General features: G+C 44.6%; 1 protein-coding gene across 9 annotated transcripts in view; it reads right to left on the bottom strand.

Annotated features, from left to right (window-relative positions):
* The window catches only part of SHQ1 (SHQ1, H/ACA ribonucleoprotein assembly factor), a 287083-nt gene that overhangs the window by 148994 nt on the left and 118056 nt on the right, over window positions 1-20033 (bottom strand). For 7 of the 9 annotated variants that reach the window (XR_014823534.1, XR_014823530.1, XR_014823536.1 and 4 more), the window contains one exon: window positions 11132-11217. Coding sequence is in view for 1 of the 9 variants with exons in the window: in XM_084989028.1 (XP_084845154.1) it covers window positions 11214-11217 (4 nt within the window). In the remaining 8 variants the exon portion in view is untranslated. Of the gene's footprint in view, window positions 1-8509; window positions 11218-20033 lie in introns of those variants that run through there. The other 2 variants (XM_084989028.1, XM_084989027.1) reach the window with 1 other exon arrangement.

Below are 20033 nucleotides of genomic sequence, written 5' to 3' on the forward strand. Positions count from 1 at the left end.
AACACTGCAATCAGGATTAGACTTGAGTTTACAGTTTACAACCTCCAGCTGTATGTCTTCCTTACAGAGAGCTACAAGGTTCCCATCCGCTGGACATAATCGTCCTTCCTTTCTTTCCTTTCTTCCTTCGTTCTTCCGCTTTCTTTCTTTTTTCCTTCTTTTCTTCCCTCCCTCCTTTCTCTTTCTTTCTCTCCCACTCTCTCTCTTTCTCTCTCTTTCTTTTCTGGTTGCACCTGTGGCAAACAGAAGTTCCCAGGCCACAGACTGAACCCATGCCACAGCTGTCACCTGAGCCACAGCAGTGAATCCCAGGTCCTTAACCTGTGAGCCACCAGGGAACTCCCCGGACATTTCTGTTTCTTATTGTCAGTGAATCACTTGGAGTTGATTTGGGAGCCAGATCATCCTGGGTTAAAAATCCCAGCTCCATGGCTTACTTCTGCAGGAGCTTGTGCAGCTCACTTCACCTCTTGTGCATCAGTTTCCTCATCGAGAAAGCAGGCATCAGGAGGCCTGATGAGCTGTGAAGGTCAGAGGTATGGCCTCAAAGGGTCAAGGTTGCAGCAGGCATCCAGGAAATGATAGCACTTTACCCCACCCTCAACCTTTTGCTTAACTGACTGGTGTTGGCCTCTCAGGAACATTGCAGCAGGCAGTTGTCTGAGCCTGTGCAGGGCTTGTGCTAATGAATCACAAGGTAAATATCTATCCCCTGGTCATGCTCTTGTCAGGCTGCTATTCTCTCCTGGGGATGGCTTGACCTTGAGACACACTTCTTTTCACTGTCTGCACACTGGCATGAACTGATGTTGCATTAGCCTTACAGAATTCACGGGGCTGAGGGTTGAAAGCAGGTGCTTTTTCCCTGATAAAAATCACTCTTTAAAACACGCATCCAGACATTCACTTTCCAGGCCCCAGATCATGATGTCAGTGGGCTCCAGAAGGAGGTCAGCTCCAAAGGCAACCTATGTTCTGCCATCAGATTCACTGCAACACACACATTTGTTAATTCCCATCCAGCCACAAAAAGGCGGGAAGATGCTGCCAAATATCGATTCAGGGAAATGAGACATAAACCGAACTATTTCCATCCACTGGGTCCCATTCCCACAAGCTGGCTAGAAAGGCTGACAGAGCCCGCATCTTCCTTTTTTTTTTTTTTTTTTTTTGGTGTTTTTCATAAATGAAACCTGATTTTTGGCTTGTGGATCAATGTGAGAACAGGCAACAGCGCAGCTGCAAGGGGCCAGTTTTTCTATGGATCTGAGGAAGATTCCTGTATTTTGTTTGCTATGAAAAAGACCACATAGCCAGGCTGTGGAGACAAGTACCTCAATCCTAGCTTGATTATTTCCTTCCTGTGTGAAGACTCTGAGCCAGCTACTTCTCTCTCTGATCCTCAGTATTCTGGTCTGTGAAATGAGTAAACAGTAATACCTACCTCATTAAGGTAAGGGGAATAGACATCAGACCGTGAAATGTTTGGCCTAGGGTTGGCATTAGTTGTTAAAACAATTGTGCGCAGCTCTCTATGTGAACATGTATTTTCCAGATTGCACAATTTTTATGGCAGGTTCTCTGGTTTATCTCACAGAGTTCAGCAGATGTTTAAAAAAATGTTTTAAATTATGTGTTGTACCAACACATGCTAAGATGTAGACCAGCCTTAAAAACCATGAAAAGTGAAAGAAACCAGTCACAAGAAAACCTATATGATACTATGTAAGTGAAATGTCCAGAACAGGCAAATCAGTAGAGACAGAAAATAGACCAGTGATTTCCTAGGGCGCAGGGGGCTTGGGGGGGAAACAGAAAATGACTGGTATTGGGTATGGCGCTTCTTTTCAGGGTGATGGAATATTCTAAAATTGATTATAGTGATGGCTTCACAATTCTATGAATATGCTAAAAACCATCAAATTGTACATGTTAAATGGACAAATGTTATGTGATGTGAATTATTTTTATTCAAGCTGTTAAAAATTATTTGTTAAATGAATGAATGAATAATGGGATGATTCCATGTAGGAATGAATTTTCTTGTTTTCTTGGCTGTTTAATCATTCCAATACACTTTGGCATTTATCTGTACTTCAACGCACTTACTGGACATCTATTAAGTGCCAGATACGTTTGCCAGGAGCTAGGGGTTCAAAGACAGAGGAGACATGAGATCTATCTTCTCAAAGGCACATGCTTGAGAAAGGGAACCATACTGTAAAAGCGGCTGCAGTAGATTACACTGACACACCACTTACAATGACTAGGTAAATACAAATACACGTTTTTTCATTCAATCTTCATAACAACTCTTGAGGAAGATACCAGAATTATTTGTAGTCTTTAGATAGGAACGCGGATACAGAAAGGATCAGTAATTTGCCTGAGAGCACCCAGTTAGTAAATGCTCAGCTGGGACTTGGAGACCAGAAAGCCTAGCTCTGTGCCCATGGCCTTGACCCCTGTGCTCCACATTGTGCTAGTGGCAAGGGTCCCACACTGTGGTAGTAGTGTGAGTGCCAAGGTATCATCGTATCTCCCTCCTGGGCTTGGGATCTCAGCCCTGCAAAACCTGTCTTTACCCTTCCCCCTCCACCCCCTCCTCTCTCTGCCTGGCCAGCCTCTGGCCATGACACTTTGGAGACCACAGGTAAGGACCCTCGCACTCTGCCTCTTGGCATCAAGGACTGCCTTGTCACCTGTTTCTCCTCCTCTCCCTTAGCAGAGCAGAAACACCCACTCCCGAATCCATCCATTGATGCCTTAACTTTTAATGTAACTGCATTTGGAGATAAGGCTGTTATGGAGGTAATTAAGGTTCAATGCAGTCATAGGAGTAGGGTACTGATCTAAAAGGAAGAGACCCTTAAGGAAGAGGAAGAGACACCAGTAGTGTGTGCACAGCATAAAGGCCATATGAGGATACAGCAAGAAGGTGGCCGTCTGCAAGCCAGGAAGAGAGGCCTTGCCAGAACAATGCTGCCACACCGGCCTCCAGAACAGTAAGAAATACATGTCTGTTGTTTAAGCCACCCAATCTGTGGTGTTTGTTATGACAGCCTGAGCAGATGAACACACTGCTTTACATCTGCTCCTTTCAGAGAGGAAGCAGGATGGGCCCTGGATGGGAGGGACAGTGACTTGGGAGAGGAAGGGTCTGAAATGCTAGCCCTTCTTGGAAATCTCATCTGGCGGTGGACACTGGGATGAATCTCATCAAACCTCTGCTCTGCTGCAACCAGCTCATACCTTCCTGAGAGCAGATGGTGAAATTTTAAGGAATTTTCCAAGCTGTTTTATTAAGCACAGCCATAATTAAAAGTTAAATTATGTAAACTTCTATTAAATAAATTATATTTTAAAAAAAGGTCATAAATACAGCTACCTCTTACTAAGTATTTTACTATGTTTTACTATTATGTGTACTTCTGAGGTTCTTTATATCTCCTGTATCTGTATAGTGGATACACTATATAATGGTATATAACCCCACATCCCTTCCCAAATCCAATTTCAGTGACATCACATGGGTGGCTTAACAGAGGTCAAGGTAGGAGTCTTTATACCATAGACACTGGCCAACACTACACACCAGAGCTTGATCTACTGTTTTATTGATTGCCAATACTTAAAAGAATAGTGGCAAAAATGTCAGGAATTCAGTGTATCATATAGATAGTTGTTACACTGTGAACAGTGCAAAACTCAAGGATATAGGCTATCAGTATTCCAATACCATTCTCCAACTCAGCAGAGAAGCCACTCATGCCACTGACGAACGCATATTGTCCCAACATGTGTCTTTGTGGTTTCACTTTCACCTTCCTCTTTAACATAAACAAAAATATCAACCAATGTTCATGTCAGAACCACATTCATTTGTCAGATGCAACTGTTGGTTGGATACTGATGGGAGAGTTCAGCAAAAATTGACAAAAACCAACTGGCTATGCAGAATGTACAATAGAGTAGTCTATGTTTTATTATTTTAAATTGTATACTACACATCGCTAATATTAGTAAATTGTATAATAAGCATATGCCGCATATGAAAATACATGTTTTTGGGGAGAAGCATTTATTAGGCATTAAACATTCACCAACATGCTGCTGCATCAAGTCCTCCCCATGTGAAGAGACTGGGGTCCTGGGAGCAGGGCATCTGCTCCAGGTAACTCACCCATGTCTCCTGACTACCCCCACCCCTACCCTGTTCTGTTGCTTCTGCCTCATCACAGCGCCCCCACCCCGTGGGGTGGTAGAAGGACAAACCAGCAAGATAGGAAAAGTCCTTGGGCTTCCATCATTTATATGATATGTTCCTGAAGTCCTCCCCTGCCATACAAATAAATCCTAAGAGGTGCATCATTTCATTATTCTTATCATGCTTGATTAAAATAACATCAAGCCTGGGTTAGTGATTAACTCTGTCTCTACCTCCCTCAGTCTCCCATTAGGGTAATTTGTTTCTGAACCCTCTGAACAAACCCAGGCCAGGGCTGTGTTTTTCCCCTGAGTATTCTGGTCATTTTTCATGGTTATTTTCTCACCCCTTGAGGGTAGTATTCCTTGAGATGGGCCTTACTTGGGAAAATGGAAAGGAATGAAGAGCAGACAGCCTTTGGTTCAAAAATGGTTCTGACACTATTAAAGAAATGAAAAGGTAAGCCACACACTATGGGGAAAATAAAATCACATTATATAATATGATTTTATGTATTTGTTATGTAAATGTACAGATGTGTTAAAAAATAGTATATATAAAGAATTCTTTAATCTCAGTAATCATAAGACAAATAATCCAATTAAAATGGGGAAAAGATTTGAATAAACACATCACCACCAATGAGGACATACTCCTGCCCAATAAGCACATGAAAAATAATCAACATCATTAGTTATTTGGGAAATGAAAAGTTAAGCCACACAGAGGGAATGCTGGACATCTACTTCAATGCTGAAAAGTTAAAAAGACTGACCACGCTAAATGCTGGTGAGAATGTGAAAGAGCTGGAACTCTCATATGCTGTTACTGGGAATGCAAACTGGTACAAACACACTGGAATAGGGTTTGGCCATTTCTTCTAAAGTTACACATACAGTGATCATACAATGCAGCAAGCCCACTCCTAGGAATCTACCCGGGGAAATGACAATGGCGGTCCACATCGAACCTGTACGTGAATGTTCACACTGGCTTTAAGAGACACAAACCAGAAGCAATCTCAATGTCCATCAACAGGCAAATGGATAAAGAAACTGTGGTCTACCCATATAGAGAACATCACCCAGCATTGGAAAAGGAATGAAGTGTTGCTACACAGAGCAACATGAAGGGATTTCCAATAATGCTGCTGAGCCATAGAGCCAGCCAGGCATAAACGAGCACTTGCTATAGGATCCCACTGTACAGTATGTGCTGGAAGAGGCAAAAGTATAAGGACAGAAAACAAACAAGGAGCTACCAGGGCCTGAAAGATATTTAACAAGGGGAATCCGCTGCAGGTGAGGGAGAGGTTCCAGCTCTTTCTGGGGGATAGTTACAAAGGTGTATCAACCTGTCAACTGTACACTGAACATGGATACATTTCATTATATAAAATCTATACTTCAACAACATTGATTTTTAAAGCAGCTTGGGCAAGCTATTCTACCCTTCCCGGCCTTAGTTTCCTCATCTGTAAAATGGTGACAATAACAGTTGCTATGTTATAAGAATTCAAGGCGAGCATATCGCAAACACTTAGAATATGGATGTGCGTAATACAAATGGTTTGCTTGCCTTCTTGGTTTTCATTAAACTATAAAAGGCCATGTAACAGGTATTCATCCATCCATTCATTCATTCATGCAACAAGTATTTACTAAGCACCTACTACATTCCAGTCATTGTTCAAAGCATATGAAGTACACCAGAGAACAACACAAAGATTCCTGCCTTCTTAACTGACAGAACATTGTAAATCAACTATACTTTAATAAAAAATTTTTTTAAAAGATTCTTGCCGTCTTGAGATTTTAAAGTCTGTTTAGGAAAGACAAATAATAATTAATAATAATACAAAAAAGTACATAGGTTATTTAATATTATATATGTTAGAAGATGATAACTGCTGTGGGAGAAAAAGAGAGAATAAAGTGACAGACAGGAGCATTCAGGACTCAAGCAGCTTCCAATTTTAAGTCAAATAGCCACGAGAGGTTTTTAGTGAGTAGATGATGTTTGACAAAAACTTGGAGGCTTCATACTTCTGAGAGAAAGGAAAGAATGCCGGCAGGGAGGGAGGAAGGGAGGAACCATAATCTCCCGATTCAATGATCTATCAATTGCCTAAAGCTAAGCATTAATTCTGCAAGGTGGGGGTAGGGGTGGTTATGCTCTTTCCACCGTATCAGTTGGAATGATTTTGCTGGAGTATAAACACTGAGAAAATGACAACTGAAGCGAAGAATGCTTGTGAATCACAGAAAGGCACTCTGGCACGCTGAATTTTAAACACCTAGAGTGAAAAGTCACCTCAGCCGCCTACCAGACACCTGACCTTGGACAGATCACTCGGCCTCTCAGAGCCTTAGTTTCCTACCTGTGGTCAGGTGACAGGGGTCCGCAAGAGCGCTGTGAGGATTTAAGAAGATAACAGAGGAAGGTTCTAGCATAATTCTATTGCCTTTCTTAGCTGAGACTAGGTGGATTGGCCTGGCTGCCCCAGAGGCGGGTCCCCTCACTCTGCCCACCACAGGCTTCAGAACAATGACTGGTCTGCTCTTTACAATCCCAACACTGCTTCCTCGACCCGCCATTTAGCACATGCAATTCCAACGCTTCTCCAATCAGATGATGTTAAATTCATATTCAATAATTTATGGAAATGGAAAATGGATGCTGGTATTTTCTCCTTTTTTTTAAAGCACTTTAAAGATATAGCCCAATCTTCTGACACTTGACACAGTCGATAAGCAATCTGCCTGGTGGCTGAGTGGGTCCACTTTTGTCAGAGCTGGGCCTCCTGGGGAGACCCAGGAGAAAAGAGAGCTTTCTAAAACATTTTAATTGTAAGTGGAGTTCATTACTTTAGATCCCATTACAATAAATTATTATCTGCCACTCTAAACCTTAACAAAACAGACACTGCAATGATTAGTCTCCTATGTTTGTAGAAAGACCCTATAATAAATCTACACTTGATGATAACAAGAGTAGATTAGTCCTCAACCAAACGGGTTTTTTGTCCCAATAGGGAAAGCCCCCATTTGATGATCAAAATAGAAGCCTGGTTTTCTTATTCTTAGAACATGAACATTGGTTCACAGGCAAATATGTTCACGGCAGTTGTTTGCTTAAAACCCTCTGGTTTCTCATCATGCTTTTTTTTTTTTTTTTTTTTTTTGTCTTTTGTCTTTGTTGTTGTTGTTGTTGTTGTTATTGTTGCTATTTCTTGGGCCGCTCCCGCGGCATATGGAGGTTCCCAGGCTAGGGGTTGAATCGGAGCTGTAGCCACCGGCCTACGCCAGAGCCACAGCAACGCGGGATCCGAGCCGCGTCTGCAACCTACACCACAGCTCACGGCAACGCTGGATCGTTAACCCACTGAGCAAGGGCAGGGACCGAACCCGCAACCTCATGGTTCCTAGTCGGATTCGTTAACCACTGCGCCACGACGGGAACTCCTCATCATGCTTAAGAGAAAGTTCTATCAAAAAAATAATGTTTAGAAGATAATACCTCAACTCTTTTTTTCCCTGTTTCCATTGAGATATAATTGACTATAACATCATAATAGTTTAAGGTGTATAACATAATGATTTGATATTTGTATATATTATGAAATCACCAGTCTAGTTAATATCTATCACCTCACATTGCTCCACATTTTTTTTTCTTGTGATGAGAACATTTAAAAGCTACTCTTAGCAACTTTCAAATATACAAGAGTAATATACAACAGTATTGCCAATTATAGTCATCACACTATATACTCCCTATACCCATTTTGCCCACTCTCCACACACCATCTCTGGCAACCACCAATTTAAGGGATATATCTTTTTGAGCTTGGTTTTTTAGGTACCACATACAGATGAAATCACATGGTACGTGTCCTTGTCTGACTTATTTTACTTAGTGTAATGCCCTCAAGGTTCATTCATGCCATCACAAATGGCAGAAGGTCCTTCTTTATGAGTGAATAATATTCCACATATATACATACACACACACACACACACACACACACACACACACACACCACATTTTCTTTACCCATTCATCTGTCATTAGACACTGAGTTTGCTTCCACTTCTTGGTGCTGTGAACACTGGTTCAATGAACATGGGAGTGCAGACATCCCTTTGAGATAGTGATTTCTGGAAACTCGACTCTCACTGACATAGAATAAAAGTGTGCCAGATGTTCCTTTAACTCATTAATGAAAGAACCAGTGGTATAGCAGAGCTGGTTCAAAAAGCATTTGATGACAGGGGTTTAATCAGTCCCTTAAGAAAGATGTAGGCAGGTAAGTTTTTATTTATTTGTTCATGTTTGAAGTTAGAAATAAAACCAAAGTCCTTCAGGGTGATAAAGTGATAACCTTTAGGGTTATCTTCTCTACCAGACAGAAAATACTTGCTTCTCTGCAGGACAGCTATCTCCATTGTACTTGTAACTTCATAGCAATCAAACCCAATCAGCAAATGGCAAAAGCAAACAAAGGTACAAGCACATAGAAAATTAAGTCATCCTTGGGTGGGCTTGGTAAATTACGTTCTAGTCCAACACCGAAAGAACATACAGTCTTCCTTTCCACCCGGTTTTTAAGTTTGGGATCATTTCTCTTGAGTTCTAAGTCTTCAACACGGCCAGCAGCATCAGCTCCTCCCCGGGCCCCATCTGGTAATTCTGCCCTCCTACCACAGGTTCCTCCCCACCCCTGGGCCACCACAGCCACTTCCTTTGTCTGGAAGGACAACCCTCCCCCTCCCCCACTCCTACTGAAGTCATCCTCAGGGACCTTTCCTAGCCCCCCGGACTAGGTCACGCTCCCCATAAACACCCCAGGCAGCCTTCTGTTGGCCTCCTTCTTGGCATCTCTACAACACTGGTTAACTACCTCATCGTGTGGTTAGCTGTTCAAAGTCTGGCCCCCTGACTGGAATATACAACCCCTGAGAGCAGAGGCAGGTCTGTTTCAATCATCATCAGATACCTGGGGCCTAGCGCAGAGCCTGAAGCAGGGAGAGGGAGGGCAGTCCTTGCCATAGGACCCAGGGTCTCCACACCTGGGAGTCTCCTTGTGCCCAGTTCTGGCCAGAAGGCTGGCTGAGCTATGTTCCAGGAAGCTCATGTGAGGCTGGGCTAACTGGTCACAGGGATACAGAGGCTGCCTTCACCCCTCACCCCCATTGTGCTTGGCTTTTCAAAGTTTTCAAACAGATTTCAATTAGTTGTCAACAGTCAAGGTTTAACAATCTGGAATTTCCATTTCCTCTTGGAAAATCATTAGGCCCCAGAGGCCACGCTTGGCTAGAGCAGAGGAGCAGCAATTTCCTACCGTCTCTTGGCTGACCGAGCTGCATGGCCAGCTGCCACCAGCTATGATGTGGGCACCCAGCCCATGTCACACGTGTCTCCCTTGTCTGGGGGCATTTGAGTTTTCAAGCATTATGCTGAAGTCTGTAAGAACCAATGAGGTCATCACAGAGAAACACGATGGGACATAGCTTTAGCTCCCCACAAAGCTATCCTGCCTGCCCCACTGCTGAGACTCCATCATGTCCCCTCTACTTCCGGAACCCACCAAGATGGACTCTCCACACATTCAGAAAAACTGAGTCAACTGAGAAATTTAAATTAAATAGTTTCTGTTGCATCTTCCATCATATTTCTCAGTTCTTCCATAGAAACCCTCTCAAGAATGTCCCCTTAGCTTTAGTGGAAGAAAATACTTTTCTTTTCTAATGATCTGTTCCACCTTGTTTTATTTGCAGATGGGAACTCTGAAACCCATTCATATTTCTTTCTAGCTTTGGCTATCAGGAAACTCAAAGTTAAATTCTGAGCTTGCTTGCCACTGCATTCTTTAGTTTCTGGTTTTTGGGCAACTTGGACACTTTGCTTACTCTGCCTTGCACCCTCCCTTCCCTTCTGGAGAATTATTCCCCCTGCCATGACCCCCAACCAGTTTGACAAGCATGACCCCACCCCACTCTGGCCATAGCTGATTGGTCTAGGAATGGACTCCTGGCTCAAGCCAGTCCCTAAGTCCTTAGTTGAGGTATGTTGGAACTAAGAGACGCATTGCCCTTGAGACACTGGATTGCAGAAGTCAAGTTTCATATAGTACCAGAGCTGCTGGCACCACGTGGACTGGGATGCAGAGAGTGCAGAGAACACTCATCATGGGGGTAAAGACTCACCCTCCTGAGTTCAAATCCAGTGCTATTTTTGCCCATGGCTCCCCTTGGACATTCCTGTACTCTTTTAATAAATCTTTCCTTTTGTTAAAGCTACCTTGAGTTGAGTTTCTAAATGGTTTATAATGTGAGGCTATGCCATTTGTCTGCTTCAAGCCCCAAAGTCCTTAAAATAAAATTTGAACACTTTACTATACCCAATAAGGCCCCCACACCATCCGGCCTCATCTAACCTCAGCAAATTGGTCTCCTTTCTTCATTTTGCTCCAGCCACAATGGCTTTCTTGCTGTTCGCCTAACTCTCCAAGTTCCCATGTGCCTCAGGGCCTTTGCACATGTCACTCTTTCTGTATGGAAAGTTTTCCTCCCAGAGCTTCACATGGCTGGTTTTCTCCTCATGCCACCATCTCAGGGAGGCCTTTTCTAATCACGCAACCTAAACGTGCCCATCACCCCACTCCGCCCTTTCACCCACCCTGTTCACTTTCTTCATATCTTTGTCACTCTGAAATTATCTTATTTATTTGCTTGGTTACTTGGGCTTTGTACAAGTAACATTTAAATGTGAGCGCCACGAGGTCACAGCTATAAGTAAGCCCAGCAATGAGCACAGGACCTGGTACACAGTAGGTGCTCAACAGATAGTCATTGGTGGGTGAGTATTCCTTATACCAAAAAGCCCTCTTTAATGCAACAGATGACAACCCTCTCTCCTTACCCATTTTCTTATGTACTTCTTTGGTTCCTCAGTCTTCATTTTACTAGTCTCTGTGTGTCTTTGCTGATGGATCCCTCAGAGCCTATCTGCAGTAGACAGAAAAAAAAAAAAAAAAAAAAGAGAGAGAGAGAGAGAGAGAATTTACCTATGTGGCAAATACTATGTGCCAGGATGTTTCTAATATTAGCTTATTTAACCCTCCCACCAACCCTAAGAGGATAGTGGCATAGTCATCACTCCATGCTACAGATGAACAGAGGCACCAGAGGTGGGGTCACTTTTCCAAGGAAATCGGCCTATCAGGGGCAGAGCAGCGACTCACGCCCAAGGAGTCAGGCTTTGAGCCCATGGCTGTGACCTCTTGCCGGTCCCCTCGCAGGTGAAGGGAGGAAGGGTCCTCACTCCTGGGAGGCGATCATGGTCAGGTCCTACCTTCTTGGACCCCCTCTCACTGATACTTGGGCTCTTGAGCAGAGTCCAGGAAGGCATGTGCTCATCCCAGCACAAAGCCAGGGTGCAGCGCATGTGGTTAGGACTATGACAGACTGTGACACGACAGCGCTGGATGATGGACGCCTTCCTCTAATGACACCAATTGATATAAATGACAATGGCGACCGCCTCAGCGGCATCTGTGGGATTTACACCTCATTAGATTGGTGCTGCCAAGTGAAGCAACAGGGTGCCGCCGTCCCCTCCTCGGGAGCCAGTTCTTTGCTGGGCAAAAATTGTCAACGGGAACTGGAAAGTAGGATCTAAACCCTCCAGGGAACAACCCGGCAACGGAGCTGGAGGAAACAGAAACTCAAATAGTCACAATTTTGTGTTTGGGGGTTTCTGATTTGAATCAACTCTTTACACCTCTGCCAAGCTCCTGCTTCAGCTCTTCCTGAGGTTGGTGATTTCGCCTGAGCACAAGCAAAACCACAGACCCACGTGGCTGGGGGAGGCCCAGCGGGTTCTGAGGTTTGGGGATTCAGCAAAGGCAGGAACTCAGCTGTGTTGGGGGTGATGCCACCTATCGATTCAGCCTCCTCAAAGATTCCACTGGCCACTGCCACCTCCGTTAAATAAACAATATGAGAGAAAGTGACACATGCAGTGTCAAGACAACCCTCCCCCTGACTCCGCCAACAAGCCCCGCTCCTGAACGTGGTATGAGCACTCCAGGAGGCCACCTCCCACACCTGCGAATTCCTCCAGAGCCCCAAAGGATAAAAACAGGAAGGCAGGCAGCCAGGAAATCTGGATTTCCTTATTGGCTTCTGAAGGTGGAGGAGGGTGGAGGGGTAGGGAAAGAGGCAGAGAATGAAGAAAGGGCACATCAGAGCCAGGGATAGACCCCAGATTTGATTATAAAGTCAGGGGGCTTTATGTCATGAGGATGATTTAGCAGTCATGCGCTTTTTTTTTTTTCCCCAGAAACAATCCCTGTTAAGACCATGGGGGTACAACGTCACAGATGAATGCCTATATTCATACTGCAGTTGATGGATGGGGTTGGAGGGACAAAGACAGTCATTTGAGCTGATTAGATGCAGCAGAACAGAAGTCCTGGGCATGGGGTCTGGCTCACCCAGAGGGTCCCGGGGTGCGCCCCCCCCGCGCGCCTAGATGTCTTCTGCGTACACCTGCAACCAGGGCAGCTTATCAGGAATAACTGTGACCTGGCATGGGGGTTTTCTGCACCCAGGGAGCAAAGCCTGTGCGCAGGGCAAGCAGAAGAGCCCCTGGAAGCAGTTCTTAGTGATGCAGCACTGGGATGACTTCAGGACGATGCTCTCTTCTGTTCCTCATAGCTCCCCAGCAAGACTGGGGAACTAGTGGGCCAGCACAATAACCATCAATACTCAGTTGGGGTTCTGCCAGCTTCATGCCTCACCCCGCTATTCCCACTAGTGCTTCCTGGCATCACTTTTCCAGACAAAAGACTTGTGCTACAATATGTGTCTCTGGGTCAATTGGTGACAATTCCAGGAAAACCCCAAATCTAGGCAGTATCTTTGTGCAATTTATTAACAGGCACCTGTCGGGGTGGATGTGGTCTCAGGGGCACGTGACTTGATAAGCAACACTTCTCTGGTCTCACCAGGGTACCGACCAATAGGTAGACATGCAGGCTGGATTTCAGCCCCCACCTGATTCCTCTGCTGGGCATCTTTGCCCGACACAGAGGCACCATGGCTGCCACCAACTCTTCTCTATTCTCAGCTTCAGGGAAGGAACAATTTACTGGAAGGGACATTCATCTGTTGTTGAGGCATACCAGAAATTCCCCCAACATATTCTTTCAAGTCTGAACATTCCTAGGAATCCGGGGCACCAGAGGAGTATGGCAGAAGCAGTGCAGGCTTTGAGTGTGACTGCTGTGAATTTGAACACCACTTCTGCCACTTCCTAGCTGTTCCCCTTGGGGTAAATCATCTTAACTCTTTAGCTGCCATTGCCTCAGCCAAGAAAGGACACACAATTGCTTGAGGCATAAAGTTAGGAAGCAAATTGTGGGCACAGTGCCTGGCAGTCAGAAGGTGCCTTTCAGGGCTGGTCCCCCATCTTTCGTCCTGCATCCTGCTCCCCCAATAGCCAATGAGGCGCACTGGGTGCTCAGGGCCAGACTGGGAGCCACGAGCCTGCGCCTCCAAGGCCCCCTGACACTCAGAACCAGGTTCACCCCATGCTAGTGTTGAATGCTCACTGCTGGTCATGCCAGGCTCCAAAATGTTAATGAAAGGAGGCCACTGATCAGGTGATGGTGACAAAGCTCCCATCCCATCTGTTCCTTCCCTTCCTCTGAGTCATGCTGGCATGAAAACCATTCTTCTGCTGGGTAAAATGATGCTGGAACACACACCCCACTCTCCTTGAGAGACCCCACGCCAGGTGAAGGCACCAGCCTTCCCTCTTTATTTCTTGGTTCTTGTGCCATGAGGGTCACAGTCGTAGCTGTCGCTGAATTTCTTAGCAGGTCCTACTAGGTTTGGCACCACCTGAGGTTTTTCACACCTGGAGGTGCTGACTGACCATGAGTGGGGGACCTTCTTATCTAAGTATGAACCCTGCCAAGCTCATTGTTTTAATCAAGGGAAACAGACAGTAAGACCTGCAAAAAGAAGACTCTGGAAACCTGGAGACCCTGACAGCACCTCCTCCAGGCTCCCTATGGCCTCATGACTGGCCAGGCAAGCCTGTTTTGTTCACTGGGACACATGCACACACACACACACACACACACATGTACACACCATCTTCCAGGGCTCACAAACATGTCAGAGACATGCGACATGTCTTAGGAAGCATTGCTTAGGAAGCACAGCTAATAGCACATTAAACGAGTTACTATTCACAGCCAAGTAAGTTCAAAAGCAAATTTCTTTAAAAACTTCTTTAAGGGAGTTCCTTCTGCAGTGCAGCTGGTTAAGGGAGTTCCTGCTATGGTGCAGCTGGTTGTCTCTGCAGTGGCTCGGTCTGCTGAGGCGCAGGTTTGATCCCCAGCTTGGTGCAGTGGGTTAAGGATCCGGCATTGCCACAGCTGTGGTATAGGTTGCAGCCACACCTTGGATTTGAACCCTGGGCTGGGAACTTCCATATGCCATGGATGTGGCCCCAAAAAACACTTCTTTAAAATAAATAAATAAATAAATAAACATATATATTTAGTATATATGTACTATGTTTATATAATATATATAGTACTTATACATAAATATATATAATACACATAATATATGTGCATACGTTTATATATAATAGATAACACAGGGTTAGGTTCTAAAAGTATGAGTAACTATAACAAATAAACATCTTGAACTGGCCTGCTATGAGGCAAAGTTCACAACTGTTACTTGTTCTCGGGGAACTCTTCACTAGAGTCTACCTCTGAGGATGCCCTATTTTTTCCCCCTAGAGACCCTCAGTCCCTGGTCATGAAAGATGCACACAAATAATTCCTGCCCCATTAATTCAACATAGGAAAACAGCCATTTTGTCCCTTAGAATTAAGAGACTTCATAACCAGCAATCCACATACACGCATTCCTCATCCTCTTGTCCTACACACTTGCTGCCACACCTGTCAGATCCAGAGCTTTCTGGAAGCTGTTAGGGTTCACAGGAGATTGAACCTCTTCTTTATTTTCATTTTTATTTATTTTTTCTTTTTGTGGCTGTACCTGTGGCATATGGAAACTCCCGGGCTAGGGGTCTAATCAGAGCTGCAGCTGCCAGCCTACACCATAACCATAGCAATGCCAGATCTGAGCTACATCTGTGACCTATGCTGCAGCTTGCAGCAACCCCAGATCCTTAACCCACTGAGCGAGGCCAGGGATCAAACCCACATCCTCACAGAGACAACATTATGTCCTCGACCCACTTAGCCACAATGGGAACTCCTTAACCTCTTCCTTAAATCTCTGAAAGTCACTGCCTCCCCCTGAAAGCCTGTGGGGTGCACCAGCCCTCCCTGGAGGCCACTGCCATCTGCTGCTCCTGATTCTCAGAGGCTGCGCCCAAGTGGGTGAGGCCACCTCTGAAAGGCCCTTGTTTTTGAGAGAGTCATGTTCACCCCCCCGCACCCCATCTCCCGCCCACTTCTGCCAAGCTCTTCAGAGCAAAGGTGCAAGGGGGCCTCTAGCCACAGGCCATTAGCAGAGCCGAGCTGAGGCAATGCCTTCACAGGGGGCATCCCTCAACCTTTTGTTTTCATGGCGCTTCAAGGAGCAAATTGATTTCAAATATACATTTTAGAGTCTCTTGTTCGCTCCCATCATCTCTTCAATTACGGCCAAAAGCTCAGGGTAGGCAGCTTGTGTGCATTCTGAGGGAACGGCGGGCAGGCCTGGGTGGGGGGTGCCCCGGGCAGCTATGGGCGTGGAGAGGTGCCAGCAGTGCTGACTGGAGACAGATGGGTACCGGGTTTGTCGATGAATAATTCACACCCTCAGGGAGCCCCACTGATACTTGGCATTGGAGAAGGATTCTTTCTGAGCCTGGCCATCCTGCAGAAGGGTGGGGGCTCCCAGGCAGAGGCCAGGACAAGTCTGGAAGAAGGAAGAGAGAGGCAGAGTGGAGCTGCCTCCACCGACTGCTTTAGGACACTTGGCATCTCCAGCAGATCCCAAATTGCTCTCCCAGGCTGGGCAGCCAGGGCAGACCTCTTAACAACACTGCAGGCCACCCGCCTGGCTCCTGGAGGGCTGCTGAATGAAATGAGAGGGGCTCTTTTCCCTGCTCCTTGCAAAGCTATGCTCCTGGATCCCCCTCTTCCTCCTGCTCCCAACTAACCCTTGGGAAGCTACTGCAAGTCACACGTGACAGAACTGCAGACTCACAGAGAGAACTCAATTCAAGAAACATGTACTGAGGGCCCATGATGTTGCTCTGGTGTCAGGGATACAGCATAAACAAAATTCCTAAAAAACAAATTCTTGAGTTCCTGTTGTGGCTTAGTGGTTTAGGAACTGACTAGTATCCATGAGGATGCCAGTTTGATTCCTAGCCTTGCTCAGTGGGCTAAGAATCTGCCACTGCTGCAAGTTGCAGCATGAGCTGCAGATACGGCTCTGATCTGGTGTTTCTGTGGCTGTGGCGTAGGCCAGCAGCTACGGCTATGATTCGACCCCTAGCCTGGGAACTTCCATATGCCACAGGTTCAGCCCTGAAAAGGAAAAAACAGACAAACAAATTTTCATGGAGCTTAAATTGCTGTATGGAATCTTTGGAAACCAGTGTGATCCAGTCTCCTCTGGTGGAAGAGAAAGTAAAAGAGACTGAACTCCAAATGTGGCCCTAACAGTGTGCAGGAGCTTTATATTTCTCATTTCATTCTCTCCTACAAGATGAAATTATCACTTCTACTCTAGAGATGAAGAAATCGAGGCCCAAGGAAGTAGAGTAAGATACTCCAGGTTATAGAGCTACTGGGCAGTTAATTCTGATCTGTCTTCAAAGCAAGTGATGTGTGTCCTTCATGAAGCCTTAGCATTTCTCCAGCCCATACTTTGAGTCTTTTTTTAAAATAAAAACAAGTTTAGGGAGTTCCCTTCATGGCTTAGCAGTTAACAAACACGACTAGTATCCATGAGGATGAGGGTTCCATTCCCTAGCCTTGCTCAGTGGGTTAAGGATCTGGCATTGCCATGAGCTGTGGTATGGGTCACAGACACAGCTCGGATCCCACGTTGCTATGGCTGTGCTGTAGGCCAGCAGCTGCAGCTCTGATTTGACTCCTAGCCTGGGAACTTCCATATGTCCCAGCTGTGGCCCTAAAAACAAAACCAAAAAACAAAAACAAGTTAAGTTGCTAACGCCAATATTTAATAACTTTGTACACTTGGGCAAGGAACTTGGTTTTCTCATTGGTAAAATGGGACAGATGGCACCCATCTCCCTGGGCTATAGTGAGGATTAAGAGAGATCAGGCTTGTAAAGCCTTTGCCAGAGCCTGGTGCCAGGTAAGTGTCCGCTAAATGTGAGCTATCATTATTAGAGTAAGTGGTATTTTAATATTTGATATGAACAACCTCATATAAAGAGAAAATTATATATTATACCTAGCAAATCACCCCTAATAAAAGAATATAAACTAAGTCAAGAGGTCCCATTGTGGCTCAGTGGGTTAAGGACTCAATGAATGTTGTCTTTGAGAAGATGCAGGTTCAATCCCGCCTTGCTTAGAAGGTTAAGGATCTGGCATTGCCATAAGTTGTGGCATAGGCTGCAGGGGGAAGCTCCAATTTGACCCCTGGCCTAGGAACTTCCATATGCTGCAGGTATGGCAGTAAAAAAAAAAAAAACAAAGATAACCAAAAAACAAAAACTAAAAAACAAAACTAATTCAGGGAGACTTTTATACTCAAAGTAAAAGTATACTAAGTCGGGCATAGAGAAGAACATGTAGCTGTGAGAATTATGAACACAGTAGGTGTTCAACACACTGCAACCTTTTGACTCTTAGTGTCACAATGTTAGGACATGATTAAGAGGAATTCTAAATTGACGGATGTGTATCTTCATCCTGAAGACAAATATGTGCTGGCTGTGATGACTGCAGTGAACGCAGCCCAGGATGGCTGTCAAGGGGCAGGGCTAGGCACCGTGGCTTACCAAGGTGGCTCTGCTCAGAAATCGGTAAGTGTCTCATTAAACTTACAAGCTTTTTGGAGTTCCCGTCGTGGCGCAGTGGTTAACAAATCCGACTAGGAACCATGAGGTTGCGGGTTCGGTCCCTGCCCCTGCTCAGTGGGTTAACGATCCGGCGTTGCCGTGAGCTGTGGTGTAGGTTGCAGACGCGGCTCGGATCCCGCGTTGCTGTGGCTCTGGCGTAGGCCGGTGGCTACAGCTCCGAATCTGCCCCTAGCCTGGGAACCTCCATATGCCACGGGAGTGGCCCAAGAAATAGCAACAACAACAACAACAACAACAAAAAAAGACAAAAGACAAAAAAACAAACAAACAAAAAAAAAAAACTTACAAGCTTTTGCACAGCAAAGGAAATGATAAACAAAACAAAAAGACAATCTACAGAATGGGAGAAAATATTTGCAAACAAAGCAACCCACAGGGATTAATCTCCAAAATATAGAAACAGCTCATATAGCTCGATATTAAAAAAAAATAAATAAAAAACTGGGCAGATTTATCCAGAGAAGACATATAGATGGCCATAAAGCACATGAAAAGATGCTCAACATTGCTAATTACTAGAGAAATGCAAATCAACATTACAATGACATATCACCTCACACCAGTCAGAATGGCCACCATCAAAAAGTCTACAAATAATAAGTGCTGGAGAAGGTGTGGAGAAAAGAGAACCCTCCTATACTGTTAGAATGCAAATTGGTACAACCACTATGGAGAACAGTATGAAGCGTCCTTAAAAAGTTAAAAATAAGACTACCACATGATCCAGTAATCCCAATCCTGGGCATATATCTGCAGAAAACTATAATTCAAAAAGATTCATGCACCCCAATATTCGCTACAGCATTATTTACAATAGCCATGACATGGAAGCATTCCATTGACAGAGGAATGGATAGAGATGTGGTACATACATACAATGAAATACTATGCGGCCATAAAAAAGAACAGGATAATTCCATTTTGCAGCAACATGGATGGACCTAGAGATTATCATACTAAGTAAAGTAAGTCTGACAGAGAAACACAATTGTTATATGATATCAGTTATATGTGCAATCTAAGAAAATGATACAAACGATACTTATTTACAAAACAGAAACAGACTTACAGACTTGGAAAACAAACCTAGGGTTACCAAAAGGGGAAGATGGGGGGGGGATAAAATAGGAGTTTGGGATTACCATGGTACACACTACTACATAAAAAACTGATAATAAACAACAGCCTACTGTATAACACAGGGAACTCTAGTCAACATTCTGTAGTAACCTATATGGGAAAAGAACCCGAAAAAGAATGGATATATGTATATGTGTGTATGTATAACTGAGTCACTTCGCTGTACACGTGAAACTAACACAACATTGTAAATCAATTTTACTTCAATAAAATATAAAAATTAAAAAAGAATTCAGTTAAGTATCATGTGCTCTACACTTAGTACAGACATATTTCATTTTATTGTGATTTGCTTTACTGCTATGGGTCTACTTCTGCAGTGAGACTAGAGAGTAATGACAGCCCTTTAGACAGACAAGGACTGAGTGCTATTATTACAGAGCGGGGCAGAAATGGTTTAAGGATCCAGCGTTGCTGTGACTTGGCATAGGCCAGTAGCTGTAGCTCCAATTCAGCCTCTAGCCCAGAAACTTCCATATGCCTCGGGTGTGGCCCTAAAAAGCAAAACAGAAAACAAAAAAAACAACAAAAAACCCCAAAATCTGTGTCCCTTTCGTGATCCTTTTTTGGCACCTTA

The sequence above is a fragment of the Sus scrofa genome, chromosome 13 (assembly GCF_054392235.1).
Source record: "Sus scrofa isolate SSC_HxYL_T2T_F1_AM1 chromosome 13, Sscrofa_HxYL_maternal_Yorkshire_Landrace_v2.0, whole genome shotgun sequence".
Lineage (NCBI taxonomy): Eukaryota > Metazoa > Chordata > Mammalia > Artiodactyla > Suidae > Sus > Sus scrofa.